The following is a 20,718-nucleotide window of genomic DNA, read 5'->3' on the forward strand; positions in this document are numbered from 1 at the left end:
AATCTTAAAAAAGGAAAGAAAGGAAATTGATAATTTTGGTCATTTTTCAAATATATTCTTGGTCTTTTTCATGTGTCGACTGAGCTCATGGGACAGCAATGCGGTGCTCCCCATCTTCCTGTGTCCCCCTTTGGTCCAGCCCTGGGGTGCAGTGCAGTCCTCTCCCCGGGGCACCAGAAGGAGCAACCGGAATGTGTGGAGAAGGGTTGGGTGACAGGTGGTGGGGAGTATAGAGCCCACGTCCTCTCCAGTGCTGGCTTCAAACATGTACCCAGTACCCAAGCCGGTGCACATCTTTCAAATCTCCTACCAGAAAATTCCTTAGCCTCCACCCCTTGCCCCGACTCCCTCTGGAGCTGCCCTCCTCCCCTGGACACAGGAGACAGAGGGACAGAGAGTCACAAGCTCAGACTCGGGCCAAGATGGAGACAGACAGAAGCCCCACCACACCCCTTCCTGATCTTTCCTGCGCTGATGGCATCCCTTTACCAACAATTTTCAGCCTGATAGGAAGGTGCCCGCAAGCCCCAGCTGCCTCCTGCCTCCAGCCCCAAATTCTGAGGCAGCCACAGCAGCACGCCACCTCCCTTTTGTTCCAGCAGCCCTGGCCTCACAAGGTTCCCCAGGCCGTTCCTCTGATCACCCACCCGGTTCCCCACGGCTTCTGGTACTTTCTAGGAGTCACGGCCCCACTGCCGTGAAAATACCTGTCACCCAGCGCTGGAATTTTCTCTGTGCAAATGTTCGAGGTTCACCAGAGCAGAGACTGAGGCTCTGTTTTTCCAACTCTGAGGGCACAGTTCTCCTCAGATCTAGATCCCTCTTCCTGACTCTGGGCACCCAGCCCCCCATCCTCTGTGTGCTCTCTTGCATTCATTATGGCTTTTTATTTCCCATATTTCTGGTGTTTTGACATCTGGAGGGATGGCCCTTCCCAGGGCTAGCCTATTCCAGGGATAATAAAGGACTCTCCCAGGAGCGTGATTTGCATATGCAAACCAACCAATCCAGAGCCCAGACCCCCCCCCAACCTCTTCCTTTATGAGCTCCTTTACTCTGGACCATCATTACTCTGCTTCATCACCCCAGGACCACGTTTCAGACAACTAGGGATGGTCCCTACACCCCAGAGCCAGCTGAAATCATGCACACCAGACAATCTTAAGCCAGTTTACCCTCTCCCCTCTGTTCCTTTGCTGGGAAACCACAACAAAGGCTCTTGCTCCGGGCTCCCTCTCCCCCTCTTGCCTCCTGACCAACAGTGGGACCTCCCCATGTGGCCACGCATGGCTTCCACACCCCCTTCTTTGGGGATCTGTGAAAATAACAAACTATCCTTTTTTTTTTTTTAAGTAGGCTCCACGTCCAGCATGGAGCCCAATGCAGAGCTTGAATTCACGACCCTGAGATGGAGACCTGAGCTGAGATCTAGAGTCTGCCACCAAACCGACTGAGTCACCCAGGTGCCCCAACCAAGGATCTTTTCCATGGAGGTCATTCCGATCCATTGGCTTCCCCACACCTGAATAATAATAAAACCTACACTTTACAAGATTTTGCTGCTAAGGGCTTCCTCTGTGACCTTCCTCCCAGGAATGCCCTGGGGTTCAAGGTGCCCAGCAGTCTATGCCCCACCCTCTCCTCATGACCCACGGCCTCAAACTGACCAGAGGGGTGTAGTGGAGTCTCCAAATATGGTCCCCAATGACCATGCCTCCAAGATGCATACATCTGTGTAGCCCCCCCCTCGCATATCCCGCCAGCCCAACTTGCATCAGCCAATGGAGTGTAGTGAACGTGACACTGGACCAGTCAGTCCCAAGCTCGGTCTTTGTGACACTGGCAGCTTCTGCTCCCCCCTTGAGTAATGCTTGCTTTGGAGGACCCTGAGGTACTGTGTAGGGAACCCAGATACCCTGTCGGAGAGACCACAGCCCAGCTGGCTCCAGCCTACTAGCCATTCCTGCCAAGGCGCAAGACACGTCTGAGCTACCTTGAATGGTCCAGCCCTCTTGGACCCTACGCGACTGCAGCCCTAGTTATATGATGCTGGAGAATCACCTTGCTGAACTGGTCAACCCATGAAATTGTGAGTGAGCCTTCTCTCTTGCACCCAAAAAATACAGACCACCTTCCCGACTCCCATCTAGTTGGCAGCACTAGGGGAGGGGAGAAGTCGGGAACAAAAACATCCGGGAGGTCTCCGAAGGAAGCAGCAGGCAGCTTGTTTGCTCTAGCCAGCAGCAAATGACACATCCCAGCCCCCAACCACACAACCATGGAGGGGATCACATGGAGGTCAGGCAGGGGAAAGTCCGGCGGTTAGCATGTCAGCAGCGGTTGGGGGGCGCCCAATGAGGATGAGAGGTGTCTCTGATTCTGTGTCTGTGGTGGGAGGGGCTCTGCCGGTTGTCCGAGCCCCTCCTTTGAGAGTCTGTCTCAGTGACTTTCCCATCCCCTGGAAACCACAGCACCCATCACCATGGATCCGCCAGCAGGTCCCACAGCCGGGTTCCACTGGAGTCAGATAAATCAGCAGAGAAGATGCTGGGGGCTGGGGAGCCACAGCCTAGCAGGGGACCCCCACTTAGAGCCTCCAGCCAGTCCAAGGAGTCTGTGGGGCCCCTGGGAGAGGGGGACGGGGAGTTTGTGGGGGACGGGAGCGAGGAAGAGAAGACAGATGAGAGGCCTTCGGAATCCGGGGAGGAGGCCAGCACGTCGAAGGAGCCGGGGAAGTCCAAGGGGATGGGGGGCAGTGGGTCTGCAGGAGAAGGGATGGAGTGTGAGTTTAGGAAGGTAGAGATACGGACCCCACTTGTTTCCAGAAATCCAAGTCCCCAGCCCACTCCTCCCTAGAACCCAGGACTCCAGACCCTAACTCCTTCCTCCCGTGGACTAGGTCTCCAGAACCTCAGCCTCCTCCTCCCCCAAATCTAGGAGTTCGACTCTTACCCTCAGGCTCCACCTGATCCTCCAGGATGTCATCAATGCCCCGGTTCGGAAGCAACTGCGGATGGGCAGAAGCGGCGTGAGCCCGGGATCCCGCCCCATCCTGACCGGGACCCTGGCCCGCTCCCGCTCACCTGCGCCCTGCGGATGGCTTCCTGCAGCTCCTCCTCCAGCGTCAGGGCCGCTGTGGGCAGTGCCGCGGGAGGAGTCGGTGCTGGAGCCGCAGCCGGAGCCGCAGCCTCAGCCCGAAGCGGAGCCGGAGCCGGAGCCGGAGCCGGAGCCGGAGCCGAGGCCGGAGTCGAGGCCGGAGCCGGAGCGGCAGTCGGACCCGCAGCGGTAGCAGGAGTTTCCCGGGCACGTGCAGGAGGCTGAGCGGGAGAGTTGGCGCTTGGCTTGAGCTAGAACCGCAAAGAGGCGTTCCCATATACCACGCCCACCGGGAGCAACCCCACCCATTCGCAGCTGTGGCTCCACCCCCTGGTCTCCTCCGGGCCCTGCGCTCGCTGGTCGACCGCCCCCCTCCGGCATCGCCCCGTAATCTTTCATTGGGTTCTCTTCCCTTATGATCCGCCCATTTAGGGGTCTTAGCCACGCCCCGCGCACCTCATTGGCTATCCTTCTATCGACTTCCCGCCCCGTCCCGCTTTGTCTTCTCCTCACTGGTCCATACGCGCGTAGCCCCGCCCTCACCGAGCCCTGCCTCCGGACGGCTCCCAGAGCCTTGGGCCTGAGGCGCGGCCAGGGAGCACACGCTGGACCGTCCTCGCGCCGCGGCTTCGGCCGCTCGCGGGTCAGGGCGCCGCTGCGCATGCGCTCCAGGAGCATCGACTTAGTCCCCGACACAGGGAGGCCCCGAAGGCGCAGCTGCTGCCGGAGCTCTGAGACCTGGGGTGGGGGGGCGGGAAGAGGCCTTGCTGGGAGGGTTCCGGGGCGCAGGCGGGAGCTGGGGCTGGACATTTGGAAACCAGGGACTGCCAGATCGGCTCCTGGGTCTCCGATGGGGCAGAGGCTGCGGGGTTAGACCTGTGGGTACCCACCGAGGGAGAGGGCCAGCCTGGGAAGTTACTCCCCACACTCACCGTCAGCTCCTCCAGCTTAAGGGTCTGAAGTTCCAACTTGTGTGGAGGGGGCAAGGGGCTGGGGACTCCAGGTGGGGAGGGAGTGAGGGCAGTGGGCTTCATCCTGGCGGTAGTCCTAAGGAGGGAATCAGAGGTTAAAGGGGGTGGAGAGAGACGGGGCATTCCAGGGTCCTCAAAGGCAGGGGCTTGTGAGGAGGAAAGAGAGGCTAATTCCTGGGGCGCCTGGGTGGCTCAGTGGATTAAGCCACTGCCTTCGGCTCAGGTCGAGGTCTCGGGGTCCTGGGATCGGGGTCCTGGGATCGAGCCCCACATCTGCCTCAGCATCCCTGCTTCCCCCTCTCTCTCTGCCTGACTCTCTGCCTACTTGTGATCTCTCTCTGTCAAATAAATAAATAAAATCTTTTAAACAAAAAAGAGAGAGAGAGGCTAATTCCTGTGCGTGGGCAATCTCTTGGGTTTGAAGCCAGGACTCCCTGGGAACTGAAGGAAGAGGGACTGGGAACTTAGACCCTCGAATCGTGGAGGAGAAAGGGTTTGGGGGCTGGACTCCCCTGCTCTTGGACTCTGGGTTTGAGGGAGGAGGATGGGGAGCCTGAATTTTCCCCCAGAGAACAAAACCAGGGATCATACCTGGGAGGTGGCTGCTGTGACTTTGTCCCTTCCCATAGAGGTGGTCCTAGGGGACCCAGGGCCAACCCTTTGGCCTGGGGGTTTACCCTGGACCCCTGTCTCCGCCCTGGGGGCATGTACTGGTGGTAGGTCAAGTTCCCCTTTGGCTTGGGCTCTCTCCAATGTTGGGAGATCTTGGGGGACTCCTGAAAAAGTGGGTGTGATGTCATATGCTTCAGCTCTGGCCCCACTGTCCTGCCTCAGCGAGTCATGCAAAGCATGGCGTTGGCTTGGCATCACCAGAAAGGAGCCAAAAGGGCAACGGCAAGGATGACCAATGCTAGCTAGACTCTCCGGGGTACTTCTCCTCACTCACTGGAGACTCACCTTCAGGGACCTCCAAGGGCTGTATTCTGATTCAAGAAGCAGGTCCCCAGGGTTGAAGAGGAAAGGGGTGGGGCCCTTGGGCGAGACTGGGGCTGGAGCTCCGGGAGCCAGAGCGGGGTCTGTGGCTGAGACCCAGGGATCTGGATCCAAGACTGGGGAGGCAGTGAAGGACCTGGAAAGGCCTGTAGACAGGAAGCCGGGCAGGGAGGGAGAACACTGTGTGGAAAGGAGGGCACTGGAGGCCTCAGCCACCCCCCCATCCTCCCTCACCCTGCCAAACCCCCCCACCAGTGTGGGAGGGAAACCCAGCATTAGGAGGTGGGTGCCCAGACTCCTGGATCTCAGGGCAGAGGTTCCAGAATTTTATATTCTCCAGAAAGGCAGGAATCATGTCCTCAGTCACTAAGGGGTGCAGTGGCTGAGGATCAACAGATTTGGGGTTTTTTTCTGGAGCAGCTGTGGGGCTAGCACTCCTGGTTCTTGAGGAGAGAGAGAAGCCGAAAGCCACATCCTGAGATTCGAGTGCGTGCCAAGTGTGGAGTCTGGGATGCCTGTCCTCTCCAAAGAAACGGGATCTGGACTCACGCATATCGTCGGAGTGGGAAAAGTCATAGAGAAGGAAGCAGAGCTATGAGGGGGGTGGGGGAGCCAGGAACCTGTACTCTGGGGTCCTCAGGAAGGAACAGGATCAGACTTAGGGGTATCCCTGGTATAGGGGCTGGGGCTTAGGAATCAGTGCCTGACATCTGGCAGCTGCACTCCGGGGCGCCCGCCCCCTCCACGCCCGGTGGTGGGCCTCCATCCATCCATCCCCTCCCTTTCAGGGCCCACACTTACTTGGGTCCTGATACCGTCTGTGGATCCGAAGCTGGAGGACTATGGAGGGAGGAGGGGGGCAGGAGGAGAAAGGCGGGAAGGGAGTGTCCAGGAGCCTGGGCTGGCAGGCCGTGTGAGCTGCAGTTGGCAGGACCTACATGCCAGCCCCCTTACACACCCCATGCAGGCGGGTGGGCCGGCAGCTTGTTCCCTCTCCTGGGCCTCCCGCCTGCTCCCTGCTCCCTGCCAGAGCTGTTCTGGAACCAAGAGCCAGCCCTGCCCCCAGCTCCACCTGCCCCCTTCGTGAGCACGTGCCCACCCCCACCCAAGGCATGATCGCCATCTTGGCAGCCTGACCTGTGGGCACCTCACCTCTTCTCGTCCATGCGCTCCCGTTTGCACAAGCCTGCTTCCTTCTGTGTAGCCCTGGGGCCTCCCCACACTCACTCCCTCTGCACACGCATCTCCCTGGGCTCTGGTCTGGTACCTGAGCCACTTTGGGGCACTTGCACCCTTTGATATACTTCCTCCTTGGCTCACTCTGCCTTGGCACCCACCCAGCCTTACTGACACCTCTTTGCACGTTCAGGATTTGGCTTCAGGTTCTGGAGCAGGGGTCTCTCTGGACACATTGCACGCACACTCTCTGGCACACTCCTTGTACTTTGGGGACTGGTGTCTTTGTACCCACCCAGCATATTCATTTGCATGCTCGTATGCCCTTGGCCTACTGAGGAACTGACATCCAGTGCCACACTCCCTTGCACACTTCCGGTCTGCATTGGGACCTAAAATACAACCTTTGCATGCTCAAGGTTTGCTACAGTGCACTGTCCCCTCAGCAACACTCCCACACTGCCACACTGCCCACTCCCCACTCTGTGCACTCCTCCTCTTTGCATGCATTTCAATTTAAGCCCCTGCTCCTTTACAATACCTGATCTGCAAACCCACCCCTAGCCACCCACTCCTCACTGTTTACAGGAACATGGCGTTGGCCATTTGCACCCTCCTTGAGCCCCCAAAACTCAGCCCCTTTGCTTGGGCCTCTTTTATACACAAATGACCTTTTGCCCAGAAAACACCCGCCTTGTTGGTCCCACAGCCCCCCTCCCACCTCTCCTACCACACACATTACCCAGGAGTATTTCAGTCCCAGGACTCAGAAGACCCCTTCCCTGTATGCATAGAGAGAAGGCTCTCACCAGATCTGAACTTGGAACGAATGATTTGGGAGCGCTGAGAGGAAGTCGCGAGAGTCATTGCCAAATCTGTGATGGGGACCTGGACTGAGGGGAGGACAGGGTCCCCATGGGAGAGGGTCAGAGTGGAGGTCAGGAGGCTGCCCCTCCATGTGAAGGCAGCAGGGAAAGGGCCTTGGGGGCTTAGGGATAGGAGAGGCCTTGAGTCAGAACTTGGGGGAGGAGGGCCTGGGAGCCCGGAATCCTGGTTGAGGGCCCCAATTCCTGGAGCCTGGGGGAGGAAATACTGGGATCTATGAAGGGAGACTCTTCACCCACGGGGTGAAGAGACAGCTCAATATTCTGAAGGTACTAGAATCCAACACCCTTGATCAAGAGGGGAAAGGGACCTGGTACGTTCCTGCGGAATGGGAAGGGGCTTTGCCACCTGCGTGGGTGGGTGTCAGCCACCATGGTCTGTGAGGAAGGGACTGGGACCAGAGAGGTGACAGAAGAGTTAAGGTGGGATCCCCCCACCCCCATCCCAGGGGCTTCTCACCAGGTGAGCTCCACGCAGCAGTGCTCTGGAGCGGGTTGAGTCCCCTGGTCTAGGCTGCAGGCCGCAGGGTCCGCCCCACCAGCCTAGGACCGCCTAGGACACCCCTTTCTAGGGCGTGTCAGGAGCCTGTGGAATGGGGCGGGGCGGGGTAGGGGAGACTGGAGACCCGCCTGGGACCCTGAGAAGGGGCGGGAGCACGGGCTGGGAGGGACTGGGGCGGGGCGAACGTCGGGGTTCCCTGGGTCGCTTCTTCTCCGCGTCCTGGGGCTGCGGGGTCGGGCGGGGCAGCGGCGGGCGGACTGACAGAAGCAGGTGCCTCTAGAGGGGCGCCGGTTGAGCAGCGGGAGCAGGTGGTCGCGACCCAAGCCTGCGGGCAGGTGCCACCTGTCGCTTATTTTTTCCCTGACGCAGCAGCAGGAGTCGGATTTAGGGGAGTGGAAAATTCAAACTGGAGCCCCGAACTCCTGGATCCGAGGGATAAGGGGGCTGGGGACCTGGACTCCCGGGTTTGAGGGAGGAGTTGGGTGGGGGCCCGGACTTCCGGATGTGAGGAAGGAGGGATGCCAGCACAAGGACGAGAGGTGTTGGGATTCGGCATTGTGCCCGACAGGCAGAAATGTCCAGATGGGGGCTGGGGACCCGGACTCCTGGGTCTGAGGGAGAAGAGGGCTGGACTATAGTCTTTGGGGTCGGAGGGAGAGAAGTCTGGTTCCCTCCGGCAGGACTGAAGGCCTGGTATCTGGCAGACCAAGCTTAGAGCTCTGTCCTGAAATGCGTGGGAGGCCCCAGGGCTCCGGGTTTGGATTTCACACAGCAGGGCAAGCTGAGGCCGAGGCTATAAATACCTCCTCGGACTCGGCAAGAACCCAACACTCTAGTCGAGGACCCTGGTGCTCTAATCCGCAGAAAATCATCACCACCAGCGTTCCCGTGTCTTACAAGTGAGGCGTTGCCAATACCACAGATACCTTTATTGCTCCTTGCGCTCACATCCCAAGCCCATCTTCCCATTGTCCCAACCTCTACTACCCGAAAACTCAAACTCCCGGCATCCCACGCGGGGAAAGAACTACAACTCCCAGAGAGCTCTGAGCTCAGGCGGGCTCCGGGGATTAGCTGCTGAAGAATTATTCAAGGTTCGCGCGCTCGTTTGTTATTGGCTTTCAAGGAGGCGGGGCCACGGGAGGTCCGTGGCGGTGATTGGCCGGCAGTTCCTGCTGCTCAAGATCCCAGAGGAGGCGGCGGAGCCTGCGCAGTTCACGGTGTAGGGCGTCGTCCGTCACAGGACCCGTGAGGCGCAGGCGCGAGCTGCCCAAGGGCAGGATGAGGGGAGGATGGGAAGAGAAGCTTTCGAAGATGTCCCCTAAGAGACCAAAGAAGACGGAGTCAAACTCTGAAAATGGGCGTGGGGCAGCAGTGTTGGGGAGAGGCTGTGTCACTCCCGAAGGAAGGAAAAAGTTCGAAACCCCAGCAATTCCTAGAGCTGGATCCACGCAATCAGGACTCTCGGGAGTCCTTCCTCAAGGATCATGGGAGTTGTAGTTTCAGACAGAGAAAGGCCACCGTTGCTCGGGAAACGGACGAGGTATTGGGTTCTTAGCTGCATAAGGAAGGAAGGTCTGGGAACTTAGTTTCACGTAATGGAGGGGACTGGAACCTGAACTCCTGGGTGAGGAGGGAAGGTTGTCGGGGGAAGAGACTGGGGCCCTGAAGCCTGGGGAAAAAGGGATCTAGGGGTTGAACTTATATACCCTGGGGGAGGAGGGTGTTGGGGTCCATCACTTAAGTCTTGATGGAGGAGAGGGCTAAGGGTTCAGAATCCTGGGTCAGAAGGAGGAAGTGGCTGGCGCTATGGATTCCTGGGTCCTGAGACCAAGAGGAAAAAAAACAAAACAAAACAAAAAACGCTGACAGCTCCAGTGCCTCTGTCCCTGTCTCTCCTCACCTGTGTCCACAGCATCTCGCTCTGCAGGGGGAGGGTCCCAGGCAGGTGGTGGCCCACGGCCAGGACCCAGCTGGTAGTGGCTGAGCAGATGGTGGAGCTGAGCAGGGGTCAGTGTGGGGTGGTCAGTTCGTAGGCTGCTCCATGAAGCCTGGTGGGAAGATCAAGTGAGAAATCTATGGTCATTACTGGGCAGCTGAGAAATCCTAAAATGGAAGGCCCTCCATAAAGGGCATGGATGTGGTGGCTAGATTGTGGTGTCTGTGTGGTATCTTCCAGACACTGTGAGGCCAGGCTGTCAGCCAAAGTGACGGTGGGAAAGAGCGCTTTCAGTGGGAAAGGGCACTTTAAATAAAATGTGATTTGGGGCGCCTGGGTGGCTCAGGTCTGTCGTCTGTTCAAGTCAAGATCCCAGGGTCCTGGGATCAAGCCCTGCATTGGGCTCCTGGCTCAGAGGGGAGCCTGCTTCTCCCTCTCCCTCTGCCTGCAGCTCCCTCTGCTGTGTGCTTTTGCTTCCTCTCTCTTTCTCTGTCAAATAAATAAATAAAATCTTTTTTTTTAAAAGTGATTTGCTTCTGCATAGATGAGGATGTAGGCGTTGGTGGGGAGGGTGGAGAAGAACAAAACTGGCCATTAGTTTGTATTACTGAAGCTGATGACATGTACTGAAGCCTTCATTACTGTACTGTGGCTGCTTTTTGTATCTGAAAATTTCTACACCCAACTGAGATGACATCTGAATCATCACTGGGGTAAAACCCAAACGCTGGGAACCCAGACTGCCTGGGTCCAAAAATCCCAGCTTGACTACTCATTACCTTCTGGCAAGTCACTGTGCCTCACTTTCTACATCTGTCAATTGGGTGTGGGCAGGAATAGCGACTACCTAACGGGGTGGTTCCAAGGATTCAATAAGGCAAGATTGCAAAGTGTTCTGGACACTGCCTGGTGCTTATCGAATGCTCTGTAAAAGTTTGGTAGATATAAATAAATGAAATCAAGTCACTTATTTTACCTGATTCTCAGTTTCCTTGTCCGAAATGAATTATCAGTTAATAACCTATTTCATGAGGCTTAGTCAACATTCGGTGAGAAGCGCTAGACAGTGTCAGTTGTGTCGTTTATGTTCCATGCATGATTTAACTATCACATTCCTTGGTCTCATGTGCTCGCTTCGGCAGCACATATACATTCCTTGGTCTCAGAGCAGACTTTCTGAATCAGCACGTCTGAGCGTGGGGGGCCTTGGAAACTAGCATTAGTAAGTACCATGGGATTCAGATGCAGTTGGGGACACTTGTGGCTGATTTCCTTCTACTGTCGATGCATCCCCCACAGTGTCAGAGCTGGGACCAGGGATAACACAAAGTCCAAGGGGAGATCCAAGGGTGAGCTGAAAACAGATCATGGCTGAGTGGGGTGGAGGAATCAAGAGGTCAGGGATCAGCAGTCACCTTGAGAAGGGAGGTGCGGGGCACGCAAAGGAGGTTCACAGCTATCGAGAGTTTCCGGAAGAATTCAGTGGCAATGTCACCCAGCCCGGCCCCCTGCAGCCAGTCCAAGACAAGGTCCAAGTTCGTTCGGATTTGGACCGCTCGGGACCATTGATAGAAAGGTCGACCTTGACCTGTGGGGAAGAGTATGAAAGGCAATGGGTGTGTGGACCTGGCCCTCCCAGATCCCAGATCCTTCCTATCCTTCAGCTTGGGATCTGGAGCTTGCTCTCCAGAGTCCCTAAACATAAGGCTGGATCCTGGGGCGTGGTGTCTGATTTGATGGGTCTCAGAGGTTCCCATGCTTTCCTCGCCACCCCTTCCCCAGTCTGACCCTCACCTCGTTCCATCAGCGAGTTGAGAAGGGATGCATTGGAGAAGAAGAACAAATAACCGAAAGTCTGAGACACAAGGTCCGGGTGCAGCTCACACTGGCTGGTCAGTTCCAGGGCCGCCTGGAACACGCCCAGGGTAGGTCTCAAGCCTGGAGGCATGGCCCCCAGGTCTGCGCCAGGCCCTGGCAGCTCTGCCCCAGCTGTGAAAGGGTTACTATCCAGGAGAGCCGGCAGGGTTGAATACAGAGTCTAAGAACACACAGAGATGAAAACAAGTGATTGGACTGCACTTCCTGGAAGTTTCAGGGTGACAGAGCTTCTGGGAATTCTAGTCCATTCTACCTGCAACATGCTAAAGGTTCTTTGTGAGAAAATCCCTACTTTCCAGATGGGCATCTAGCATTCATCATGTGAAGGACACCTCAAGTCTTAAGAAAGCCTCCCGGAGTTTCTTGGGAATTTTAAGACCACCTCTCCTACCTCATAGGACTTGTTATTCTCAACAGAGACAGCCCAGAGTTCCCGAAGGAAAGAAAAAGAATGAAGAGTCAGGAAGTGGGGGTTGCATGGCAGTGAGCCAGTGGAAAGTGAGATCAGGCTAAGGACAGGAAATGAGGTCAGAGGCAAAGAAGAAATAAAGCTACACTTGACAGGGATGGACAAGAGGCGAAGCGTTGGAGGAACAGGCTTCACCAATCAAGGCTGCTAAAGGAACAGAAGGACTCTCCCCAAAGATCTCCTTTGCTGTTACAGATAGGAACTCAGGCCCACCAGAAGCCTGAAACCCTAGAATTCCAAGACACCATCTTAAGGTCAAGGGTGGTGGGGGACTGGGGCAAAGTCTTGCAGGACTAGCACTCCAGGGAGAACCTCTGTGGCTCGGAAAAGGGAGTGAATTCAGAGCTGTAGGAAGTAAGTCAGCAAACACCGGAAGTGAGGCCAGATTCGAGAGGACCTTTCATTTAAATGACAGTGTCCGGCACTGTTTGAGTCCTGTCAACTATCCATCGATTGATCATCTATTAAATTTACCAGTGGAGGGGCGCCTGGGTGGCTCAGAGGGTTAAGCCTCTGCCTTTGGCTCAGGTCATGGTCTCAGGGTCCTGGGATCCAGTCCCACATCGGGCTCTCTGCTCAGCAGGGAGCCTGCTTCCTCCTCTCTCTCTCTGCCTGCCTCTCTACCTGCTTGTGATCTCTGTCTGTCAAATAAATAAATAAATAATCTTAAAAATAAATAAATAAAAAATAAATAAATTTACCAGGTGCTTAAAAAAGTGCTTAAAAAAGAAAACAGGTGCTTAAAAAAGTGAAAATGGTGATAGAACCATAGGTAATAAAGTTAGCCTGTCAAGAGGGGATCGTTATAGAGATAGGAAGAGAACCGGAAAGACAGGAAGTGATGTAGGCTCAAACAGGAAGTGGTACCAGAACAGCAAAGTGCTTCGGTGGATGGGAAGTGATGTCAGAGCAGCAGGGACTCTTATAAGGTCAAACAGGAAGTGACATAGGAGCGATCCGACATAATTCCAACCGGAAATGAGATTATGTCAGACAGGAAGCAGGGGAGGAGACCAACCTTGGTGAGGTAGTAGACAGACTGCTGGAAGGTACACATGATGACCTCGTCCAGGAGGGCCATGGCCTCATCACATAATTCCAAGTCATTGCAGAGCTGTGGGTCTGAGGACAGACCTGGGGGTGAGAGAGAGAACCGGAGGCTGACAGGCAGGAGCCCAAGTCCCCAAGCAGCAGGAATGACAGGGGACTTGGACAGGCTTGGGCTTGGGTCAGAGCTCACCCTCCTGGTCAGCCTCCTTCTCCATCTCCAGCACCTTCTCCTGCACAAAGCTCAGTAGCTCCGTGGTGTTGGCCATCCATAGCATGAGCGGCCGCAGCTCTACGGACACAGCCTCGGGAGTCAAGGGCACCTCGGGGACTCCCTCCGGGTGGCTGGGGAAGGAGAAAAGGACCTGTGATCTTTGCCCAATCCTCACTTTGTCCAAACCCCGAAATTAGACCCCAAGGTCTAATTGGGGACCAAGACCAATCCTCATTTCAGGGCTGGAAAAGTTGAGTGGTGAGGAAGAGCAAAAACCTGCACTAAGCCAGGAATGGAGTGAAAGAGCCCCCGCTGCAAACCCCCACCCCTGCATCCCTTTAATTCCTTCTCCCCAGAACTTCTCTTACTTCTCGGGCTGACGGTCTCCGATTTCCTTAATCTTTTCCTGTAGAACAGAAAGATCAGAGTCAAGGTTGGGGGGGGTGGTTGGGGAGAGGCCTACGAGTTAATACCCTGGTGTTTCTAGAAGCACCTTTTTGACAGAGACTCTCCCCACTCAAATGGACTCTAACCCTCAAGCATCAGAATGGTCTCTCCTCTTCTTACCTTTTAAAACACAAACCCTTATGATTGTGAGTGGTCTATCGCCCTCAGGTCCGCTCAAATAGTATCTTCTTACCCCGCCCCGCCCCCCGCCCCCCCCCAAGACGCTTCCTTAAGCTTCTAATGAGCCCTAGCTCAGTGAGCTGGAACCCATTGGATGGAACCTTAGAACTCAGTGGGAATGGAAACCCCATTCTGGATGATTTCTCCCAGGCACTTCCATCTGTAAATCGGACAAATTTGTTCTTCCTCCCCTCCAAGAATGGTCTGGACCGCGACTACTCAAAGCCCCGCCCAAGGGGCTGCCGGCCTCAACTCCCACAATGGTCTCTCCCGACTTCTCATCCAGCGGGATCTCGCCCGATCTCCCAGAATGATTTCTCCCGTTATCCCACAGGTGCAAAGGTGGTATTTCACTGCCTTCTCTTCTAGCACCACAGCTCCCAGCATCCCCGTGAGCCCCTTGCGTAATAGCCCCAACCCCCATTCCCGGAGCATCCCGGAAGGAGTGGTTTCAACCCGCCCACACAGCTGGAAGGTGGAGAGGAGGCGTGGCTGGGGAAAGAACCTGGGGCGCCGACGGTGGCGGGAGGCACTCACCCAGACAGCCTCCTTGATTAGACGGGCCAGGCGGCCCAGCAGGCGTGGGAGGTGGCCCAGCTCCAGTTCCCGGGCTGAATGCTGCACGCACAGCGCCAGCAGCGTGGCGGGCCCGAGCGGTGGCAGGTCCCCAGCGCCCGCAGCCGCAGCGCGCACAATCTCGCCCAGGAGCGCCTCTTCCTCGCGCGGCCGGAAGCGCAGCACCGGCTCGCGGCCGTCTAAGTAGGCCGCCAGCGCCTCGCCCCGCTCCTGCAGGCCCCGGCCGCATAGGCGGCAAGAGAAGGCCCAGCCGGGACCCGGCGGGGCGGCCCCAGGGCGGGCGGGCAGCCAGGGCGGCCGCGCCGGCCCCGAGCCTCCAGTGCGGGGGTCCTTGTACATGAAGAGGAAGTGCTCGCCCAGCCCCAGCAGATCGCCAGGGTGCAGCTCCGCCTCCCGCAGCAGGAGGCACCCGTTGTGCGTGACTGGGGCACCCCGGGATGGGCGCACCATGGCCGGGGGCTCAGGTCCCGCTCGCACAGTGCAGTGCCGCGGCAGGATGTCAGGGGCATTGAGAAAGGTGTCCACATATGGGGCCGGGGACCCCCCGCGGGCCGAGGAGTTCCCGCCCCGGCCAAAGACATGCTGCTCCCGCGTCATCACATATACCACGAAGTCCTGGAGGGGAAAGGAAGATACAGGAGGGACAGCTCCAGGCGAAATGGACACTTGCAAGGAGGACCTTTTGTCACACTCAACTCGCCCATCAACCACCTTCCTTAGAATGAACACTTCCAAGGAGATCTGTTGGGATGTCAAGGACTCACCAATTACCTCCACCCAAGCATGCATGAGTGGACCTCTCAAAGGCACTTCCTGTGACAGACTGCCCCCTAACACTCATCTTGAAGATCAACTGCTTATAAGGAAACTCCTTTCTTTATAGGGGCTCTAGAATTCCCCTCCCTCAAATTGTTGTTGGTTTCCAGGAAGCCTTTGTCCAGTAGACTCTCCCATCTTCTCACCTCCTCTGAATGGACCCTTACAAGGCAATCCGTTCCCACAGTACACTTGTCCCACAACATCCAGCTCAAAGAACAGGTGCTTCCAAGAATACCACAACCTGCTACTAAAATGGACTGTCCTATTACAAAGAATGGAACTTTCCAAGGAAATCTTTCTTTTAGGAACCCCATGATGGAGACTACCAAAGACGTTTCTCCTTCCAATAACAGCTTCTCTGAATATTTCCAAAACAAGGGATAGATATCTCTAAAGAGATTCCCCCTTCGAACAAAGGTTTCTTCCATTTTCTCCACCCCACAAGTATGCACCCTGGGGAGACACCCCTTTCTACAATGAACTCTCATTTTTCCCCAACCCATGCTGGACTCACTTCCAAAGAGACATAGTACTACAATGGACTTGTCTACTACCCTCATTCCCATGATAGAGAATTCCAAAGATGGCCACTCATGACTACATGAGTGCAGATAAATTCCCCTCTATGAGAGATTCACCTCTTACTCCTGATGCCAAGGAAGAAAGACTTCCAATGAAGCCTCTTTCTTAAAAAGGAATTTCTTGTGAACCTCACTCAAAAGAATGAATGCTTCCAATGTTTTCCCCTCTTCCAATAAGAGACTCTCCTGTACTCCCAGAACAGATCCTTCCGATTTGAGTATCTTCCCAAAATAGACCTTCCTATTCTCCAACCTTGCCTGGAGAAATAGGCTGTTGTAATATATGCAAACTCCTCCCTATAATGAACTTGCCCCATCCTCTTGCCCCAACAAGGAAGAATGAATTCTTCTAAGCGAGCCCTTCTCTAAATAGTCTTCCTCATTCACTCAATTATAAAGCCAGGCCACCTAACCCGATTGATCACTCTCTATGACAGTAAAAATGGGACTAATCACTAAGTTCCACCAGTGGCCTTTCCCACTGATTCCCAGAAGCACCTGTTGAACGTGACTTGTACCACTTGACTGTTACCCAAAGTTGAACAACATCATGAAAATGACTCTCCCAATCATCACCTGCACCAATAATACATTGTTTCTATTAATGAAATAATTTCCCAGTAACCCACTAGTAATGTTCTAACTCCTAATCCTTTCTCCCCCTCTGCTTCCTAACACTCAAGCAAGTTCTATTGTCACCCAAATATAAAAAATAGAAGTATGAGTATCACCTACCCCCATCAACAATAGTCAGATCGTTCTAGTGTAAACCAGCACATTTAAAGAATGGATTAGTCCACTCCTTTCCAAAAAATGCAGGCTTATCCAGAACAAGATTCCATTCATCCATCAAATTATCTTCTTCCCAAACAAAACAGACACTTCCATTACTCCTCATCAAGAAACAGAACCTTACAAGGAGATCCCTTTTTTACAATAGACTCTCACAACCCCTCCCCACCAAAGACAGTGCTTTCCCTCGGTTTGGCATGAAATGAGCCATGGGCTACTTGTTCTTCCATCCAGATCTTTTCAGCCATCAACCCCCACCACCACCACCTTCCCCTGGCCCTCCATGCCCCATCTCTGACAATGACATCTCCTACACTGGAACCTTACTGGGGCATACCTGAGACTACCAAATCCCAAGGAATTCTGGGAGTTGTAATTTTGTCTCCCTGCCACGGAAGGGTAGAGCATAGGTCTCTCCCAGTGGGATAGACTGCGCTTACCTGGGCGTCTTGGTAGCCCTGGAGCAGCAGGAAGTAGGGACGGTTGCTGGGGGCCTGGATGAGGCACTGGGTTAACTGATCGAAGTCGCCAGGGTCTGCGGGTCCGATCTGGGCGTCCGCTGCCCCCGGGGCCATGCTCAGTGCCTGCTGCCGGCGCTCCTGCTGCCGCCGCCGCCGCCCCTGCAGGCTGAGCTCCGACACGCTGCGCCGCAGGGACAGGTTTTCCGAGCGCTCTTTGCCCCCGGTCCCAGTCGGGGGCCCTGACCCCGACCCCGGGCCGGGACTGGCTAGCGCCGCCCCGCCGGACGCCGCCCGGGAGCGATTCTTTTGTGGCCGCCACGAGGGGGCGCCCGTGCCTGCCGAGAGACACCGAGGGATGAGGCTGAGACTGGAAAGAGGCCGATTGTGAAGAGACGAAGAATTTACAGAGAAATGAGGCGGGTTCCCACATTTAGGTTTTTGCATACGCAGTTCCCTGTGCCTGGAACACACTTTCTGCCTGACTCCTACCCACCTTGCAGTTTTCAGCTCAGAAATTCATTCTTTCAACTGTTTTTTGAGGGGGAGAGGGCACCTACTACGTGCGGGGCACTGCTGCACCACACCGGGCCCAAGGAGTGAACTGATTGTTCTCACCAGGCTGTAAAACATAGCAGGGTGGGACCCTCACCTGTCATTTGCTCACTGCATTCCCCCACGGCCCTAAATAATGTGTGGCCAACAGTAGGCGCTCAACGAATGCTTTTGGGAGTTGGGGGGAGAGAGCGATGGTTATAATCGCCATTCTTTATTAAGCAACTACTATGTGCCAAGTCTTGTACTAAAGCCCTGTTATACATGATCTCATCTCACCTTCGCCTAGGGTTTCGCTCAGTTTAACTGGCAAAGGATAGATTGGAATTCAAGCCAGAGTTCAAAGCTCATGCGTATAACTACCACAACACTTTGTCTCTCAAAGGGAGACTCAGAAACAGAAAAGCTGTAGAAGGCTCCCTGAGCGGCCCGTGGCCCTGAGCCAGGCCCCATCCCTGCCAGACCCGGCTCCGTGCGCCCTGTTCCGCCAAAGGCATCACCTCCTGTTCCAGGCCCGGCCTTCTCCGTGACCCGGCCGGCATGCAAGCATGACCTTCCTCGGCCTCTACAAACAATCTCTCTCTTCATTTCCCTTGAGCCACCTTCAAGTCTCCCATTCACACTCTGCAGTCTACAGAGCCTAGGGCACCTGCTCCAAGGCCAGCTCCCCTGAGGCTCCGCCCTACTCTAGGCCCAGATCAAGTAGTCCATTTCTTCACTTCCCAAGTCCCTTCCCCTTATACGCTTAATCTACACGGGCCTGGTCCCTCATGAACCCCTTCAACCTATTGCTCTGAGAGGCTTCCTGCCAGAGGCCAGGCTGCCACTCAACACCTCTGTTCTGCAGGCCCCGCCCACCAGCTCTGCCAAAACCTCTGGCCTGGCCCCAGCCTCACTCCCCACTAGACCTGGTGCTATAGGTCACTCCCAGTCCTCTTCTCTCCCGCGGGTCCCACCTCCAGCCTACGACTCGTAGCTCCAGTCCCGCCCGGATCCCGCCCGGCCCCGGCCCCGCCCCCAGCCCCGCCCCCACCTCCCACAGGCCCCGCCTTCGTGGCAGGCCCCGCCCTAGCCCGCAAAGCCCCGCCCCCAGAATCCGGCTGGTCGGCTCACCATCACTGTCCGCCGCCCCGAAGGCCTCCTGCTCCAGGCGGCGCGCCTCCTCGCGGCCCCGCAGCTCGAAACGCCGCGCCCAGCCGGGCCGCGCTCGCCACAGCTCCTGCACCAGCAGCGGACGCTCCGAGTCGCCCAACACGCGCAGGTGCTCCGCCCGCCAGTCGCCGCTGCCCATGCCGCCCGCCGCCGGCCGGCCCAGCGCGTCGCACAGCGCGAAGGCGTCCACGCAGCTGCTCTCGCCCGGGCTGCCGGCGGGGCTGCCCGCCAGCCCATAGCGCTCCAGCGCCTCGGCCACCAGCTCACGTGCCGTGGAGCGCGCGGTGGCCAGTACGCTCTTGTAGTTGGCTCCCGACGCCAGCCCGGCGCCGAAGATCTTGAGGACCCCCGGGGGCGCCGTGGCGCGAGTGGCCAGCGGGGGTTCGGGGGCCACGCCGGCTGACAGCTCCGGCAGCTTCTTTTCGCTGGCCCAGCGCTGGGCGCCCCCTGGAGTCCCGGGGCCTCCCGCGCCGCCGGACCCCGTGGCCCCGGTCCCCGAGCCCCGAAAGAGCTGGGAGATGCGCTTGGCGCGACTCCCCGAGGCTCCTCCGGCCGCCTTGACCGCGCCCACTCGCCGCAACTCCACGTGCGGCGGCGGCGGGGGCAGCGGCTCGCTGCTGCGGCTTCCCGTGTCCGAAGAAGACGACCTGGGAGTCCGCCGGGGAGTGGAGGCGGGAGAAAGACCCAGAAAGACAGGCAGAGAAGGGAGTAGATGGTAGAGAAGGAGGGAGGTGGGCAAAGATCCAGACAGAGGGGACAGAGACCCAGCGAGGAAGGGATGGCGGCGGTGGGGCGGGGGGATGGACAGAGACCCATTGAGAGGGAACAGGGAAGCAGAGAAAGGGCAACAGAAACCCAGAGAAAAAGAGGGACGGAGCCCCAGAGAACGAAGAAGATGGGAGACAAGGTACCCACAGAAGGGTGAGAGATTGGGGTGGGGGCGGGGGGGGGTGTGTGAAGCAACAGAGATGAGGTTGGGCAGAGGCCAGAAGCAAAGAGAGAGATAAATACATAAATAAAAGGCAAGTCCCCCAGAAGGAAATTCCAAGAAGCAGGGAGGGGAGGAAGGAAGGTGATCCAAACCCCTGTGTCCCCATCCCCGTGTCCATCCAGCCTAACCCCATCTACAGCCCCAGGACTCCCCACCCTGGGCCTGAGAGCGCTGAGGCCCACGGTCTCCTCCTGCCTGCCAGCTCACTTGCCGTTCAGGACAAGAACTGGAAGCCAATCCTTGGGGCCCCTGGCATTACCCGGCACAGAGACTGGGTTATAAACGGGGACAAATGGGAAGCAGATGGGACAGGGGAAGGAGTCTGGGGCGGGGGGGGACTCACTTAACAGAGGCAGCACTGGGCCAGCGACGTCCCAGCTTGGCCAGCTGCTTCCTGGGGGAATTGATCCACAGGCCCACGGGGAGATGGAGCTTCCCGAAGCGGGGGCTTCCGCCCTCCTTCCGCTCACCAGATAGCATGGCCCTAAGGAAGAGTGGGTAAGACCCCAAATTCTGAGGCCCTGAGTGGCTGGGTAGGGACAGAAGGGGACTGAGACTCCTCAGTCATAGAGGGGGGCTGGGGCTCAGACATTCTGAGAGAAAGATGGGAACCTAGACTCCTGGGTGCTGAGATGCGAGGTGGAGGAGAACTGACTCCTGGGTCTGGATTCCTGGGACCCTAGCACTTACCCTGCGTCAGGTCCCAGCAGCACCCTGGGGCCCTGGCTCCGTTGGCCCTGTTGGTTCCTGACCCTGCTGCTCCTGTTCAGCCTTTGCCTCTGCCCCAGCTCCCAGCACTGGGTGGGGGACAGGAAAAGGCAAGAGGAAACCCGGCAGGAAGAGCGGGGAGGGGGCGTCCTGTGAGGGGACTGGGCCTGGGGGAGGAGATCTGGGTAGGGCTGGCCTTTCCCTGCTCCTCGATTCTGGAATTACGTCTCAGCCGGTTGGGCCCTTCCACGACTCCAGGAGCTGGCTTCCCGGCCCCTCCTCTTAGACAG

At 56.8% G+C, this 20,718-nt stretch overlaps 2 protein-coding genes across 12 annotated transcripts; both read right to left on the reverse strand.

The window, feature by feature from the left end:
- Window positions 1-1,393: 1,393 nt before the first annotated feature.
- Window positions 1,394-8,440, reverse strand: MAMSTR (MEF2 activating motif and SAP domain containing transcriptional regulator). Of its 8 annotated transcripts, none has more exons than XM_032324269.1 (10): window positions 7,581-8,440; window positions 7,046-7,129; window positions 5,862-5,900; window positions 5,025-5,206; window positions 4,659-4,843; window positions 4,029-4,143; window positions 3,640-3,834; window positions 3,084-3,347; window positions 2,953-3,007; window positions 1,394-2,761 (listed from the first exon to the last, which is right to left on the reverse strand). In XM_032324269.1, the coding sequence occupies exons 2-10, from the start codon at window positions 7,101-7,103 to the stop codon at window positions 2,478-2,480; spliced, it is 1,377 nt and encodes a 458-aa protein (XP_032180160.1). In that variant the 5' UTR covers window positions 7,104-7,129; window positions 7,581-8,440; the 3' UTR covers window positions 1,394-2,477. The 8 variants fall into 8 exon arrangements, with proteins under 8 accessions (XP_032180160.1, XP_032180157.1, XP_032180158.1 ...); XM_032324266.1 differs by adding an exon at window positions 6,532-6,628 and having other exon boundaries at window positions 7,046-8,440; XM_032324267.1 differs by lacking the exon at window positions 7,581-8,440 and adding an exon at window positions 6,532-6,640 and having other exon boundaries at window positions 7,046-7,116.
- Window positions 8,441-8,536: 96 nt separating this feature from the next.
- RASIP1 (Ras interacting protein 1) lies at window positions 8,537-20,676 on the reverse strand. 4 transcript variants are annotated; one of them, XM_032324252.1, is made up of 12 exons: window positions 20,411-20,674; window positions 20,064-20,204; window positions 18,691-19,376; window positions 17,005-17,360; window positions 14,334-14,987; window positions 13,538-13,575; window positions 13,149-13,300; window positions 12,927-13,042; window positions 11,356-11,599; window positions 10,977-11,149; window positions 9,526-9,673; window positions 8,537-8,943 (listed from the first exon to the last, which is right to left on the reverse strand). In XM_032324252.1, the coding sequence occupies exons 2-12, from the start codon at window positions 20,198-20,200 to the stop codon at window positions 8,744-8,746; spliced, it is 2,904 nt and encodes a 967-aa protein (XP_032180143.1). In that variant the 5' UTR covers window positions 20,201-20,204; window positions 20,411-20,674; the 3' UTR covers window positions 8,537-8,743. The 4 variants fall into 4 exon arrangements, with proteins under 4 accessions (XP_032180143.1, XP_032180146.1, XP_032180145.1 ...); XM_032324253.1 differs by having other exon boundaries at window positions 8,744-8,943; window positions 12,927-13,030; window positions 20,411-20,676; XM_032324255.1 differs by lacking the exon at window positions 14,334-14,987 and having other exon boundaries at window positions 20,411-20,558.
- Window positions 20,677-20,718: the final 42 nt, after the last annotated feature.

This window comes from Mustela erminea, chromosome 19 (genome assembly GCF_009829155.1).
Source record: "Mustela erminea isolate mMusErm1 chromosome 19, mMusErm1.Pri, whole genome shotgun sequence".
Classification (NCBI taxonomy): domain Eukaryota; kingdom Metazoa; phylum Chordata; class Mammalia; order Carnivora; family Mustelidae; genus Mustela; species Mustela erminea.